Source organism: Tripterygium wilfordii, chromosome 10 (genome assembly GCF_013401445.1).
Source record: "Tripterygium wilfordii isolate XIE 37 chromosome 10, ASM1340144v1, whole genome shotgun sequence".
Classification (NCBI taxonomy): domain Eukaryota; kingdom Viridiplantae; phylum Streptophyta; class Magnoliopsida; order Celastrales; family Celastraceae; genus Tripterygium; species Tripterygium wilfordii.
In genome coordinates, this window is record NC_052241.1 from 1 (window position 1) to 15,405 (window position 15,405).

At 36.9% G+C, this 15,405-nt stretch overlaps 3 protein-coding genes across 4 annotated transcripts; all 3 read left to right on the plus strand.

The window, feature by feature from the left end:
* Positions 1-406: 406 nt before the first annotated feature.
* On the plus strand, positions 407-1,211 carry LOC120007695 (probable serine/threonine-protein kinase PBL3; the record flags this gene model as incomplete). The annotated part of the gene is given in 1 exon segment (XM_038858089.1): positions 407-1,211. A coding segment is annotated over 1 exon segment (459 nt), but the record flags the coding sequence as incomplete, so codon positions are not given.
* Positions 1,212-2,072: 861 nt separating this feature from the next.
* On the plus strand, positions 2,073-5,813 carry LOC120007193 (probable LRR receptor-like serine/threonine-protein kinase At1g14390). The gene is made up of 7 exons (XM_038857390.1): positions 2,073-4,047; positions 4,135-4,268; positions 4,364-4,610; positions 4,715-4,908; positions 4,982-5,034; positions 5,251-5,362; positions 5,461-5,813. The coding sequence occupies exons 1-7, from the start codon at positions 2,814-2,816 to the stop codon at positions 5,692-5,694; spliced, it is 2,208 nt and encodes a 735-aa protein (XP_038713318.1). The 5' UTR covers positions 2,073-2,813; the 3' UTR covers positions 5,695-5,813.
* Positions 5,814-7,918: 2,105 nt separating this feature from the next.
* Positions 7,919-13,661, plus strand: LOC120006941 (single-stranded DNA-binding protein WHY1, chloroplastic-like). 2 transcript variants are annotated; one of them, XM_038857067.1, is made up of 7 exons: positions 7,919-8,228; positions 8,356-8,456; positions 8,593-8,685; positions 9,833-9,927; positions 10,762-10,835; positions 12,677-12,795; positions 13,312-13,661. In XM_038857067.1, the coding sequence occupies exons 1-7, from the start codon at positions 7,991-7,993 to the stop codon at positions 13,429-13,431; spliced, it is 840 nt and encodes a 279-aa protein (XP_038712995.1). In that variant the 5' UTR covers positions 7,919-7,990; the 3' UTR covers positions 13,432-13,661. The 2 variants fall into 2 exon arrangements, 1 of the variants encoding a protein (XP_038712995.1); XR_005470116.1 differs by having other exon boundaries at positions 7,922-8,228; positions 12,715-12,795.
* Positions 13,662-15,405: the final 1,744 nt, after the last annotated feature.

Below are 15,405 nucleotides of genomic sequence, written 5' to 3' on the forward strand. Positions count from 1 at the left end.
GTTTAGTGTTGTAGCTGAGAAAATTGACCTAATTGTTGGACTGAAGACATTCTAATGTACTGTTGTTCATTGGATGAAAAAACCTTTGCACGAAGATTCAGGCTAACTGACGCTCAGCTGGCACCTGCATAATGATTTGATTTTGATCCTATGATTTCCCATCTGTGCTTCTGATAGCAAACATCTAAAATGTCATTCTAAAATTGAAATTTGTACATAGTTTAATTAGTTTTTACAGTGGTGGTTAAGAAAGTTTATGTACTTTGTTTTTATGAATGTTTGTTTGAGAAGTAGGAAATATAAATTGGGTGTTTTCAACCTGTTCCCACTAAGTACCACCAACTATAGACTCACTTTTCATGTCTTGTTTTTGAAATTTTCCGTTTATTGACATTTCGATTGTTGGACAGGTCGCCTGACAGCCAAAAGTGATGTGTACAGCTTTGGGGTTGTGTTGCTGGAACTATTGTCTGGACGACGTGCTGTTGATAAGTCAAAAGTCGGTGTAGAGCAGAATCTGGTTGATTGGGCAAAGCCATATTTGGGTGATAAACGGAGATTATTCAGGATAATGGACACTAAATTGGGAGGTCAGTATCCCCAGAAAAGTGCCTATATGGCTGCTAACCTCGCGTTACAGTGCCTAAGTGCTGATGCTAAACTCAGGCCTAAAATGTCAGAGGTATTAGCAACGCTCAAGCAGATTGAATCTCCTAAAAGTGCTTCAAAGCACTATCCGTTTGAACAGCAGATACAAACTGTTCACCCAGGCAAGTCCTCCACGAGACAGCAATATTCTCCTTTGAATCTAACTCCACGTGCTTCGCCATTGCCTTCGCACCGTCAGTCACCACGAGTTCGATGACTTGCTTAAATTTCTTATTTGCCTCCGTATGGTATAGTGGGTGTAGTATTGAATCCAAGCATTTGCCTTGATGCAATTACAAATATGATGAATGGATTACCACATCTTTTCAGGAAACATATGGTTTGATTTCATTGTCGGTAATCCGTTTATTCTGTTGATCATGTTATTATAATTCAAGGTCTATGTGTTTCTTGTATGTGTGATTATTCATCTTTGAGAGGGAAATGTACGAAATATTGACCAAAGATTTACATAATACTTGAGACCCCAAAAGACTACGATTTAATTTCTGAGTGTTAGATGGGAAGTGAGTCTTATATGTGTATATTCATATGATTTACATGTCATGCTATTTTAAATTTATCTTCAGCTAATTGTATGTATTTCTGGAAAATAGAAAGGTAGTTACCTTATTTTTTAATTCTTGTATGCATATATTAATTATACATATAACTATGAATTTTTTTTTTTTAAAAAAAAATGTGATGCGCTTCAATTCAATATTCTACATAATCCAAGATCCATAAGTTCAAATATATCCACCCATCAAAATTAACAAAACATAAAGCCTGCATACCATCAAAGTAATAATAAAAAGAATTCGATTTTTCAACAATAAATAAAACGAAAATATTATTTTGTCCTAATTAAATGTCTACGAGACGAGGTGCTGGTGGCGTTTGTGGTTTGAGACGGTTGATGATGAAGCTTTTAGGGAAATTTAGTGTTAGATGGAGAATGTTGAAGTAGTACTAGTTTGAATTCCATAATCTGTTTATAGTGTTTTTGCTGAGTCATATTTTAAAAATGATTATTATTATAGTGAAAGGAACCAAATGACACAGCTTAAGAATGCATTATATGGTTAAGGCTCCGACTCTCTCCAAGCATGTGTTTGGCTACCTAACATCTTGTATATGACCAACTCTATCTGCAACTTGTCTGGGAATAGTGTAATTAATTAAAGCTAAGTATATATTAGTTCATATATCTAAGGCTTGGAAGGATTTTATGAATCTTACTAGTACCACAACTTGGCATTTTTTTTTTAACTTTAATTGTAATTTAATTAGTAGATGCATTGTTTTCAAGGCATATCATGTGCACCCTTACTATAAAACACTATTGTCCAGTCGTATCTGGTAATTGTATTGAATTCTTTATGGTAGATATGGACAAAGCAAGACACGACGAAAAGAAACGACACAGGCCCCCTTCTTTTCTTATGGCACATCAAGCATATATACTTCTTGCTACTCTAAATTACTTCCCAAACAAAACCTAGGCATAATATACCGTCTCTGTCTGACAGAACCACAAAAGAAACTTTAACCAAAATAGCATAACTACAATTTACATTAAACTTGGACCTAAACACTACTACCAAGGAAACAAAATAAAATGGATTAGGTAGAATTACCACGTCTCTTGGTTTATATTATTCGTGACAATTTGCTTGCTTCTTCTAAAGTCTAGACACTCACTTTAATACACATCCACCGACACAACATCACTTCCCCCCACAAATCTCCATTCCCATACTTGTCTTGTCTGTGCACTCAACAACTGGATTTTTTGCCTTGCTGTTTGATATTGACATCCGAAGGCGTTGTGGTCAATACAACTGGACTTTGCATTACTCTTAGATATTGACATCCGAGGGGTTTTGCCGTTTTGGTATCATGATTTCATAGAAAGCTTAAGCCCCTCCACGAAGCTCACGTGCCTCAGGAGTTGGGAGCCAGATTGACTCGCGAGTCTACCATAAGTTACGTATCAATACCAAGTTTACCGCATATTGCTGGTCTTGAATTCGGAGCCCTAGTTGACTTTAACCTTATCTTCGGTCAAAATCAATTTAATAATAGTCCGCGTAGCATAAGATCAATTGTGCCCCCAGCAACAGCCTCAAACTTCACACTGGCTGATTCTGTGTTCCTGAGAAATGGAAAATTCATGGGCTTTTTCTTTGTTTGCTATTCTCTTGTTTGCTGTGGGTTCAGAGGGGCAATTGGCACCAAGTGAGACTCGAATTCTGTTCCAAGTTCAAAAGCTTCTCGAGTATCCACAACTTCTTCAAGGATGGACAAACTGGACAAACTTCTGCTACCTCCCATTCTCACCTTCTCTCAACATTATCTGCTCAAATAATCGAGTGATTCAGTTAAAAATAGTTGGAAACAAGACCTCTCCTGCATCTCAAACCCACAAACCAAAATTTTCAATTTCAAATCAAACTTTGTCTGACAAGTTTGATATTGATGCATTCTTCACTGTCCTAACAAAACTTTCAAGATTGAAAGTATTGTCCTTGGTGTCATTAGGATTGTGGGGTGCGTTACCTGCAAAGATCAATAGATTTGAGTCCCTTCAACTGCTCAACATAAGCTCAAACTTCATTCATGGGGAGATTCCATATGAGATCACAACCATGACGACTCTCACAAGTCTTGTTCTAGCAGATAATTTGTTGAATGGGAGTGTACCTGACCTTAAAGGATTGTCAATTCTTCAAGACTTGAATCTGGGTTTCAACCATCTTGGACCTGAATTTCCTTCAATGACCACTAACGTTGTAAGTATTACATTGAACGACAACTCCTTTAGATCTGAAATTCCTTTGTCACTCAAAAACTTCAAGCAGCTTCAACAACTAGATATCTCTGCAAATAATCTTATTGGACCAATTCCATCTTTCCTCTTCTCTTTGCCATCACTTGTGTTCCTTAATGTGGCTCAGAACCAATTCAGTGGGGCACTCTCCATGAACCTAACTTGCAATGCTGAGCTTGAATTTGTAGACATCTCCCATAACCTTTTGATAGGGAAATTGCCTTCCTGTATTGGATCAAAGTTTTCGAATCGGACAGTCGTTAGCACTTGGAACTGTCTGTCCATTGCAAATTCAAAGTATCAGCATCCATACTCAGTTTGTCACAAAGAAGCATTGGCTGTGAAGCCTCCAATCAAAACTGATATGAAGCGACAATCTAAAGTCAAACTAGGCCTCCTAATTGGTATCATTGGAGCTGTTGTGGTCATAGCAGGTGTTGTTGGGTTCTTGATTCTGGTCTTTATTAGAAGATCACATAGAACAAATGGTGATGAGTACAAAGTTGAGAGATTTATTCCTCAAACACCTGTTAGCAGCTTCCCAAAGTCCATGATCATCAATTCCAGTAAGTAACATCATCTCTGTGTCATTTTTTTTAACAGAAACCAAATGACACAAGTATATTAACCATGCCACAATTGATATTCTGCAGGGCGTGTGCCTCAGACAATGAGGTCGGCGGCAATTGGTCTGCCACCCTATCGAGTTTTCACACTGGAAGAGATGGAACAAGCAACAAACAATTTTGACCCATCAAATTTCTTGGGCGAAGAGTATCAGGGACAGGTAAATCAGTTGTTTGAAATGTTCAATTAAATAATTTAGTTTATGAAGAAATCATTGTAAACTCCCTAAATCATTTTCACTAATTATTGTTACAGCTTTATAAAGGTTCACTGAGAGATGGCTCTATAGTTCTTGTGAAATACCTGAAACTAAAGCAGAGAAATCTCCATCAAAGTCTAATGCAGCAGATGGAAGTATTATCAAAGCTAAGGCATCAACATTTGGTCAGTGTTCTTGGACACTGCCTGGTGACTTACCAGGAGCACCCAAATTCTGGTGGCAATACTATCTTTGTTGTTCATGAACATATCTCCAACGGATCACTAAGGGATTATCTAACCGGTATGCACTGGCACTTCTCACATTGTGAAGTTAGCTTGTTTAGAGTCTTTAGACCCATGAGAGCTGCAGTTTTGAGATTACTGTTTGTTTATTTGTTTTGGCAGATGGAAGAAAGAAGGAGATATTGAAATGGCCACAAAGAATGGGAATTATCATTGGTGCTGTAAGAGGAATTCAGTTCTTGCACACAGGAGTTTCATCTGGTATTTTTGGAAATAATTTGAAGCTTGACAACATTTTGTTGGATGAGACACTCACTGCAAAACTTAGCAACTACAATATTCCCTTGCCCTCCAAGGTAAAATCTCCTATTTTCATATCAAGCACATTAATTATGTAAAATCCATAAAGCTTTTGACAAATCCTTCTAGGTTGGCTCGGAAAGTCCCCTACATGGACGGGAGATCTCCAATCATCCAAGCAGGTATTCATTCACTCTCTCTTTGGTTTTTGATGAGTAAATATCACGTTTAGTCATTGAGAAATAGACCCTTTTACCAAAAGAAAAAAAAAGAAGCTATATTTTGATCACCTAAAGTATGAAAAGTGTCACCAATGTTATAGGTTTAATCACCCAAAGTGATCATTTCTAACACATGTTCCCCTGTCCGAGAGAGCTAACATTAAGGCTTTGATGCAGCCCCAGGAGAGCAGAGAAGGAAGACGTTTATCAGCTAGGCATTATCCTGCTTGAAGTGATAACAGGAGAACCAGTGAACTCCCCCAGACAGTTGGATGAAGTGAAGCTTCAGGTATTTTTATACAGTTTCTTAACTTCAAAGTTCTGGTAGTCATTATCATAATGCTACTGCTACTGACATTGCTTTTTATGAGTTTGTTTACTTAACAGCTGCAAAAGGCCTTAGTAGAAGCACCTTCGAAGTTACGTGGAGTCGTAGATTCATCAATGAAGGGAACCTTTGCCTATGAATCCCTAAGAACAACTGTTGACATTGCTATCAACTGTCTCTCCAAGGAACCCGGCCTTCGCCCTTCGATTGAAGACATCCTTTGGAACCTTCAATACTCATTTCAAGTTCAGGAAGGATGGACAAGCAGTGGAAACCTTAGTACACAAATGTAACCATTAAACTTTCTTGATTAAAAACTCAATTTCCCTTACAAATTAAGTACCTCGCTTAAATGTTCATTTCTAGTATATTTTTACAAAATACATATAGATGATTGATGATTGATGATTGATTTCATGTTTCATTTATTTTTGTTGGTTATTGTACAACTCGTTCATTCTCAGAACTACAGTATCTTGATTCGGGTTAGTATATGGTCATGAACAAGTTAAGTAACGCATTTCAGGTTTTCCTTACTTGTTCATCACTAATATAGTACAGAATTAATGATGTTTCTATCAATCACTGCTAACTTACAAACAAACTAGTTAATTTGTTCGTAAATGACATAACTAAGTGTTGGATGAATTGCATGCATAAACAAGTGTAATAATAGTAACAGAAGTAGTAACAGTCACACAAGTGATAACAGTAACACACGTAACACTTATAATGGCATAGAAATCAATTGCTTGAATCAAAATACCAAACCGAAATGTTGATGCAACTGGACAGAAGGAGCAAGGTACGCGTTCGTGAATTTCCTTAAAGAGAATTTGTCCCAGCCACAAGTGCCTATGCTCTTTGACAACCTCTTCCCAAGATACAACGCTCCACACCACACGGGTAAGTGGCACAGCAATACCGGTGGACTAGACAAACCAACTTGAAGAGCACTCTCAGACAGAACAGACAGAACAGATAGACGGACAGAAATAGCAGAAGGAAGGAGAATGTGGTGTTGTATTGTAACTTAGACCACCTGCTAATCACTCCTTATATAGGAGAAGCAGTAACCATAAGTGGCGAAAATCAATGATCCTCCACTGATTTCGCGCACCAGACTCCACTTGACCAGGTAATGGCGCACTAGACTCATCAGCCACTTGATACTTGACCAGGTAATGGCTCACTAGACTCATCAGCCACTTGACCTGGTAATGGCCAACAGATATTGCAGGCCTGACTAGGAAAAAAATCACCTGTTCCACATTCAATTTATCTGGATTAATGGATCAAAAAATAATAAACTTTGTGCAAAAATATAAGAGACTATTGGGCCCTTTGAAGCCCAAGTCCACGCCCGTCTCGGCCTGCCCCTCACCTAAACATATTGGAGAGTCTCTCTCTCCTATAAAAGCTTGGGTGCCCTTGGGTGCAAAGCTTTACTTCAACACTTGAGCTTATAAACACCACACTCACATTGAAATTCTCCAATGTGAGATTCTCATTCACACACTTATTGCACTTTGTTTTTCATGATTAACATGGCTATTTTGGAGTCAATTTCCATTAAACCTAAAAATGGTTTTGGACCAAATTAAACTTGAAACTCTTCTCTTCATATTGAAGATTAAAGACTCATAATTATTATTCAATGACTCTCATTAATTAGTCATTAAATTTAGGTCAAACTATGGTTGACCACCATTTTCAACACTAAGAAGTTAATCAATATAATTAAGAGCACAATCAGAGGTTGTAATTTTCTTAACAAACAAACTTGAATAAGATTTTTAGAGCTCGATGATAAAAGCTTGGCTCAGCTCGAGTTAGATAATTTCTTAACATATGAACATGAAAATGGCAGAACTCGGCTCATTTGCACCCCTAGTCAGGAATCCAGGAATGTTGGGGTTGATTGAGAAACTAACATCTCTTTCCAGGAGACAAACTAGTACATCCTAGGAAGTTGAGCAAAACTGTCAAGAGAAAGAAAGAAGCTATACTAGCAATTCGATGTCGTTCTTGGATTCCTAACTAGGGGTAGTATTAAGAAACTTTAGAGCATTCACAATGGATGCTTGATAACTTGCTTTTTTGTACTTGAAACACTAGTTTCAAGTTCGTAATGCCTGCAATGGGTACAAATATACACTTGAAACCAACTCTAAATTTAGTGGGCTCTTGACATATTAAAAGCCTATTAGGAGTCAAATTTTGGACCCACACACACACAAACCAATAAAATTTCGTCATGTGTACTCAAGAGAAATGAAGAGATGCAAGAAAGAGGGAAAATAGTTGATAATTGGTGTCATAGAGTATTTGAAAATATTATACCATTGTATCACATACACTTGATATTAGTTTTTAACACTAATATCAATACATATCAAGTACGACATTTTTGAATATCATTGGAGTTGCTCTTAACATCTCTTTATGGGGGGCAGTGTCCTCGAAGTCCCAGATTGGGCCTTATTTAGTTGGACGACACAGTGGGCTTCGCTCGCTCACTAACCTCAAGCCGATTTTTTTAGCATCGACCCAGAAAGATTGAAAGGATTAGCCACGAAGAAAGAGAAAATGTTGCTACTCAACATCCTCTCTCCCCGGCTCGCTGTCCCAAACCATCTCCACTCTAACAAATCCTCTGCAAAACCTCCTTTTGATTCCAAAATCCAGCACTTATCCTTCTGCACCAAAATCAACAAACTTTCTGTCAAGTGTTGCCATTCCGAGTACTACGACCAACAGCAGCAGTTCTCCTCCACCTTGCTCGCCCCTTCACCCGAGGCTTCCCGTCCACAACCGCCCTCAGGAGGTACTTCGTGTTTTTCTTTCCTTTTCAGTAAAATTAGTTGTTTTATTTGCTAGATGAGATGGGTTAATGGTTTTTTTCTCTCTATATTGTTTCGTAATGGAGTTTTGTTTTTCTTATAAACTCGTAGTGGGCGGGATGCCGTCTAAGGTTTTTGTGGGTCACTCCATATACAAAGGGAAGGCTGCTCTTACTGTAGAGCCAAAGGCGCTTGAGTTCCTGGCTTTAGATGTATGTTTGATTGAAGTTTTTTCTGTTCATTTTAGGAACGATGTTATTCAGTTTGAGCGTCTGATTTTTGGTAACTGAGTTTTTTAGGGCCTGGATTGTTACTGTTGTTTTTGTTTTATCTTGGACTCTTTTGCAGTCAGGTGTATTTAAGCTAGCTGGAGATGGTTATGTACTCCTACAGTTCGCTCCAGCAGCAGGTGTTCCAACATATGATTGGGGCAGAAAGCAGGTAACTTATGCTTCCCCGGTTGTGGATAGCTTGGAGAGTTCAAATACTTTCGTGGTTTAATAGAAAATCTGATTACTGTGCCGATCATTTAGATCGTGTTGCAATTTGCAAAACAGTCAATGTGCAATTTGAAGACTTAAAAGAGACCTTGGCCACTGAATTTTGTTGTTGTTCTGTTTGCCAGGTAGATAACATAGCACTCATTCAAGATTTTCAAATGAATAAGAATTTATGCTCTCAAATGACATTACTTTACAGGTTTTAACAAAGCAATATATGGGTGAAATAGTTTGAATTTGTATTTGCTTGGTTTAGGAACAGAGCACTGGTAGAACTTTGGAGGCCTGTTATGTGATGTTATGAAATGTCAATGATTTTTACAATTGACTAATCGTTTTATGATGGCCGTCACACATGATTGAATTGAGTAGCGAAATCTGTGGCAGAAATTTTGGTTTCATGGTTGAAATTTATGCCAAAAGATGTGAAATCTTCATCTTTATCGCCTCGTTCTGACTGCGGAATTTTGCAGTCAACTCTATCCTTTTATTTTTGTTCAATGTGTTAAAATGTGAAACCTTCATCTTTATCGCTTGGTTCTGACTGCTGAATTTTGCGGTCAACTCTATCCTTTTATTTTTGTTCAATGTATTAAAAAGTGAAATGTCTGTCTGGTGAACCACATTTTTTTTCTATTTTGGCTGCTGATACTTGTTTGAGCTTGAAGTATTTCAATGCAGTTAATTTAGTCATAATTGATGCCGACTAATATCTATGGCTTGGACATTCCTTTGCATAACTAATTGTGCATTTTTAATTTAGTTTCCCACCTTTGTGTCAATGCTACTTTCACTCGTTGGTTCGATACTTGATCACTTGGCACCTTCTCCACTATCGAGTGGTGAATTAGACTTATAAGTCTATGGGCATTCAAAAAGACTTATAACTCTCTGAAATTTTAACTATAATTTCTGGGTAACTATGGTGGCCCGTTCAATGCTGTAATATCATGTAATTTATGGAAGGTATATGTATGTATGCATGACTAGGATAATAGTCCTAATAACATGATAAATCATTGTTCATTTTTCCATGCTGTATCGTTAGCATTTTGGATGCATTTATGCCTGATTTTGATTCTCTCCAGATATTCTCACTGTCCGTGACAGAAATTGGAACTCTAATTGCCCTTGGTGCAAGAGAGTCATGTGAATTCTTTCATGATCCGAATAATGGGAAAAGGTATTATATATTTTTCATTTTGCTTATTTTTACATGCAGAGCGGAGATAACATTCTCAAGTGGCTCTTATGGTCTATCGTTGTTTTGCTTTTGCTTCTTACCATTGCATGATTGATCTATAATTTAGTAGAATAGTTAGCTAGGCACCAGCCATTGGTCCTCTCTGGATACCGAAAACTAACAATACTAGTTTCAGCTGGTGCCTATTTTTTTGCACATTTCTGGCAATCACATATCATTAGAGTGGCACTCATCAGTGACCATTGCTAGGAATCGCATATCGTTAACTAAACACAGACAACTTGTGTTGATGATCTATTGTCCCTGACTGCCACTATTAAATCCTTATCATCCTTAGAATATGTTTATTGCCTGCCAAATATAAAGTTATTTTTGCTGAGATTATTTTCTGAGTGTTAATTACTACGTGCAAACCAAATGGAGCCTTGGAAGTATATTTTCAAATGTTAATACTATTGAGTAGGATGCCCTAGTAGCAACAGTACATGATAAAGCTAGTTTGCATTGAAGCTTATTCACATCTACTCGAGCTATTATTGCCAAGCATTTGAGCTGATTATGCGCTAGTAAAAAAATGTCAAAAAAACTCTCGTGCACAAGGTTTCCGCAGTGGGCGGGATCGGGGACAAGCAGAATGTACGCAAACGTTACCCCCACATAATATGTGGTGAGGTTGTTTCCAAGAAATGAACCTTCACCTCTAGGTTGCACCACTTGCACTGATGCACTATTAATTATATAAGCTAATGCTGAAAGCTATAAGCATTGTCTGTCAACAATAAAATACTAATGTGCAATTGTTATCTTTTGTAGTGAAGAAGGTAAGGTCAGGAAGGTGTTGAAGGTAGAGCCACTTCCAGATGGCTCTGGCCACTTCTTTAACCTCAGTAATCATCTATTCCCTTGAACTCGTTACGGTTGAATAGGGTAGATTTTCGTACACTATTTGGGTCATGTCACCATTTATGTGATTCTGACACAGCATCTATTAGTTTCCTGTTGATGAAGTTAATGCAATGATGTAGTTTTTGGAACTACTGATGTAGATTTTGTTTAGGATTGAGCAACCAAAACCCTAACCCCCAAATTAATCCCAAAAATTAAGAACCCTATGACAGAAATTCACAATTTCTAGGTCTGAAACTGGAACAAAATTCTTGAATTTTTGAATCAAACAAAAAGGACCCTGAATCTCTCAGGTAGGGTTGGATAAACTCACCTTCCCCTCTCAGCCTCTCACCAAGCGTGTCTAAGGAATCTCTCCTATAGCAAATTTGTATAAAAACTCTCATATATGAATAATGCTTGACTTGCATCCATATATATAGTCTCCTAGTAATCCTAATTACATAAGAAACTTCTTTCAAATAAAACTTGGATTCCTAAAAGTAAACTAATATGACTCCAATTATAACCATGACTTAATTTAGGATCATAACCTAATAAAAGACTCATGAAACAAATAACTAATACTAAATTAGAAATTCCAGCACAACCTGAAATTCCGACAATACCCTTACTATGAAAACTAGGGAGAAATAATTGTTGATGTGGTGCTAGCTCGTTCCAACAACTTGTCTTCACAAATCCAGTTGTAGGAATGAACTCGACCTTGAATTTTGAAGTATTGAAGCAGCAAGAGTGGTGTCTTCTGGAATAACATCATTGGCAACTTGCATTGATTCCACTTGAAACCCTTGATTGGAGTTATGAATGATAACAACAAATCCTTTTTGCTATGCATGTCGTTGAACTTTCCTGGAATAACAAATTCAATGATTTGAACTTGTGTAGGGAAGACAATCTTAGCTTGATTTGCATCAGAAAAGATTGGACTGGAATTCTGTGTTTCTTTTATGTTTGCAGCCTCAAGTTCACATCCTTCACCTTCAACTTGTTCAAAATCAGAGTGTGCTACCTCGGTCACCTCTTGCATACAGATATCTTCTGGTGGCTTATTGAGAATGATATTCGATTCTTGTCGAAATACATTAGAGAGATCAGAAGTGTCTTTTTCCAAAAATTCTATTGTAACAAAATCTGGATCTTCTGCCACCTTGTTGTCTTGATGAAATTCATCTGTAGCATATAAATTTTGAGCTTCTTCGACACCCATAGCATGTCGACCTGCTACTTCTTCACTTTTATCTTCCACAATCTCACATTCTTCCACCTTAACTTCCTGAAACTTAACTTCAGATGCAACTAAATTCACATTTACCACATTCTGCCTTTATCCAGTCCCAATTCGAGGCTTCTGATACCCCACTTGCTGTTGGAAGGTACTTCTGCCTTCTTGTTTGCAGAAAGTCTGTTTCAGTTTCAAGAAATCAAGGAATTGGGAATTTTTGTCCTAGGGTTCTTAAATTTTTGGGTTTAATTTTGGGTTAGGGTTTTGGTTGCTCAATCCTACCTAAAATCTTCATCAGTAGTTCAAAAACTACATCAGTACATCATGCAATACCAAATACTTTTTCCTCTGGTGGTATATTATCGTTGCAGCATCTTTGCTTTGTTCAAAGTCCTGCTCATTTGCTGCCCCTATAAATGTGTCTGCTATTTATTGTTTCTTTGTTGTTGCATGCATGATATCCTAGTGAATATAGAGGGTTCAAATTGTTCTTGGTGCATCAAGTAATTTCTTGGGAACTTCGAAGACTCTATTTCATTTTATTTATTAAAAATAGTTCTCTGATTTTTCGTGGTTTCTCTATGGCATGAATTGAAGTTACCTTTGTTATTGCTCTGTGGCATGTACATGTTCAGAACAAACTATTGAATCTAGATGAGAACATTTATATTCCTGTTACCAGAGCAGAGTTTGCAGTCCTCATCTCGGCTTTCAATGTATGATCTCTCTCTCTCTCTCTCCCTCTCCCCCCCCCCCCCCCCCCCCCCCCCTCTCTAGATTACCAGTCTGTTGTTTTTTCATTGCATGGAACATTTGGGATTTTTTTCCCCTACAGTGTTGAGAGATTACATAATTGAAGAATGTAATCGGATTAGGATAACGAGATATAATATAACCAGCTCAGTTGCCTTTTATTGATATAGCCAACCCTTGGAATGGGTCTTCAGGGCCATAGAGAGTGAACGGAGAAAGCAAGATAAATCCTAATTAGGCAATCCACATAAAAAATTGGATGAATTTTATTATCGTTTAGGATGTTTGAATCGCGATGTCCTTTGTATGTAAGGCCACAATATAATTTTTTTGAGAAATCCTTATACCAAATCTTGGTGAATTAATTTTGGTTGTCAGGTCTTCCTAGCATGTAGCTTGGTATCTCATTTATGTCGTGTGGATTCTACATGTGAGTATTTCAATTCTCATAGTGTTTTCCTGGTCTGTATTCTCTGCAGTTTATCTTGCCATACATTATGGGTTGGCATGCATTTGCAAGTTCCATAAAACTAGACGATTCCAACCATGTAAATAATTCCAATCCCAGGTATGGAGGGGACCATGAATGGAGCAGGTAGGGGACAACTTGGTGCAATGATGGGTTATTGGTCTTTGAAAGCATTTCAAATTGTACCAGTGCTTTATCAGGGAAATTTACCTAACAATTTTGGAATGTTATGTGTTTTCTAATTTTGTTGCTTAATATGGAGGGCAGATTGATTTATGAATTGAATTTAATGATTTATCGATTTGTCGGAAATTGTTTTCTGGGTTTTTATGATTGAGTTATAACATGCTCCCTTTGTTAGATTGATAAATTTATTCTATATGTTTGGTACCTGCATGGCTAGGTTTCTGGTTTTTTCTACCATCTCCAATTCTCCATAATTAAGATATGCTTTGATTTCAAGAACGTACCTTGTTTATTTTGATTTAGGATTTATTTCTCAATTTCAAGACACCCTGTGTGGCTGAGTAACATTTTTCTTGTGTTTTTTTCATGTTCCTAAATGCAACTGATTTTGGAGTTCTTGTTTTAGTTTTTATTTTTATAGTTAAATTGAGTTCTATATGATCTGGTTAGCGTTTTGTATTTTGTTGACTTGTATTGCTACCTGTAGCTCTCCATCTTCATGGGTCCCTTTAGATGTACTAGCTTGAACCGTCCTGTATTTGTGTACATTTCAAGTTTGCATTTTTTTTTTGTGAATTCGGTTTAACCCAAACCAAACCGAACTGAACCAAATTGCATTGGTTTAGTTTGGTTCGGTTTGAGGAGAATTTCAGTTTGGTTTGGTTTTTGTTGAAACCTTAAATTTTCAGTTTTTCTAAAATTCAACCATTAACCCGTATGGACACCCTTACACTATCCTATGTGGCAAGCATCGCGAGCAAAGTCTTAGACCATACATAGCAGAAACTCTTAACAAAAAACTTTAAATTTATAGTAAAAGTACACTTTTCACAGATTTACAGTACCACCAAACGACAAACACTCTAAATTCATACAACAGACACTCTAAATCATTTAAATATTCATTTCTACAATCAATTTTTATTAAGTTAAAGTTAATATGTTTTACAATTATTATTAATTTAAAGTTAATACGTTAGCTTAATTTGACGATTTTCACACAACATATCAAAATTGAGAAGCAAACAGAAGAAGACATATTGTCAGCGCTGGAGATTTTGAGCTATTCCAGGCAGCCACCAAGATAGAGAGGAGGAGGAATCGCGGCAATAGCTTTCGTTCGACGTTGAGAGCGGAGAAGAAATAGACTTGGAAAGAAATCACGATGATTATTTCAATCAAAAGAAAAAAGAAATACTGAATATTTTATTATTAAAATAGTCACCAGTTTGCTACAGGAGATCGGTGCATCTACCGTCTTCCTGTAGCATTTGTTCATCTACCGTTTCTTTCCCAATTGCTGATGGAGTCCACTTTTTATCAAAAACTTTACATTTGTAGTCCAATTTCAATACCCAGTCACTGTTGTGGGTGGTCTTAGAGCACCAATCAGAAGTGAAGAAAAGAGATAAGTAGAGAGGCAAAGCAAACCAAAAAAATTAACTAGGTTTTTCTAATTTTATATATATTTTTGAGTTAAATAGTAAACAATAGTGGCTCAGAACTACTTTATCATTTTTCTTTTTTCTTTTTGGGTCTGTAAAAAAAAATATTCTTATTGGGAGTCGTTATTTGCACACGTACTTCAACTTATCATACACACATACTTAACACATCTCAAAATTTTTTTTTAATATACACATGGAGCTTCCTAAATTACCCTTCAGAAATTATGAATAACTTGAACTAAATCAATGAATGAGTTAAAACCTGGTTTGATCCAATGTTATGAAAATAACATCTCTTTGTAACTGTGTTGCTTCGGGTCTCTTGATGCCACTCGAATCTCTTGATCTCCATGTCAAATCGACATAAATGATGTGATTGTCTTGATTATACAGCCACCACCAAACGGCATGTTATTATGGTATCATCAATCGAAGCGAAATCTAGGTTTTTGAGAATGGATTAAATAGAT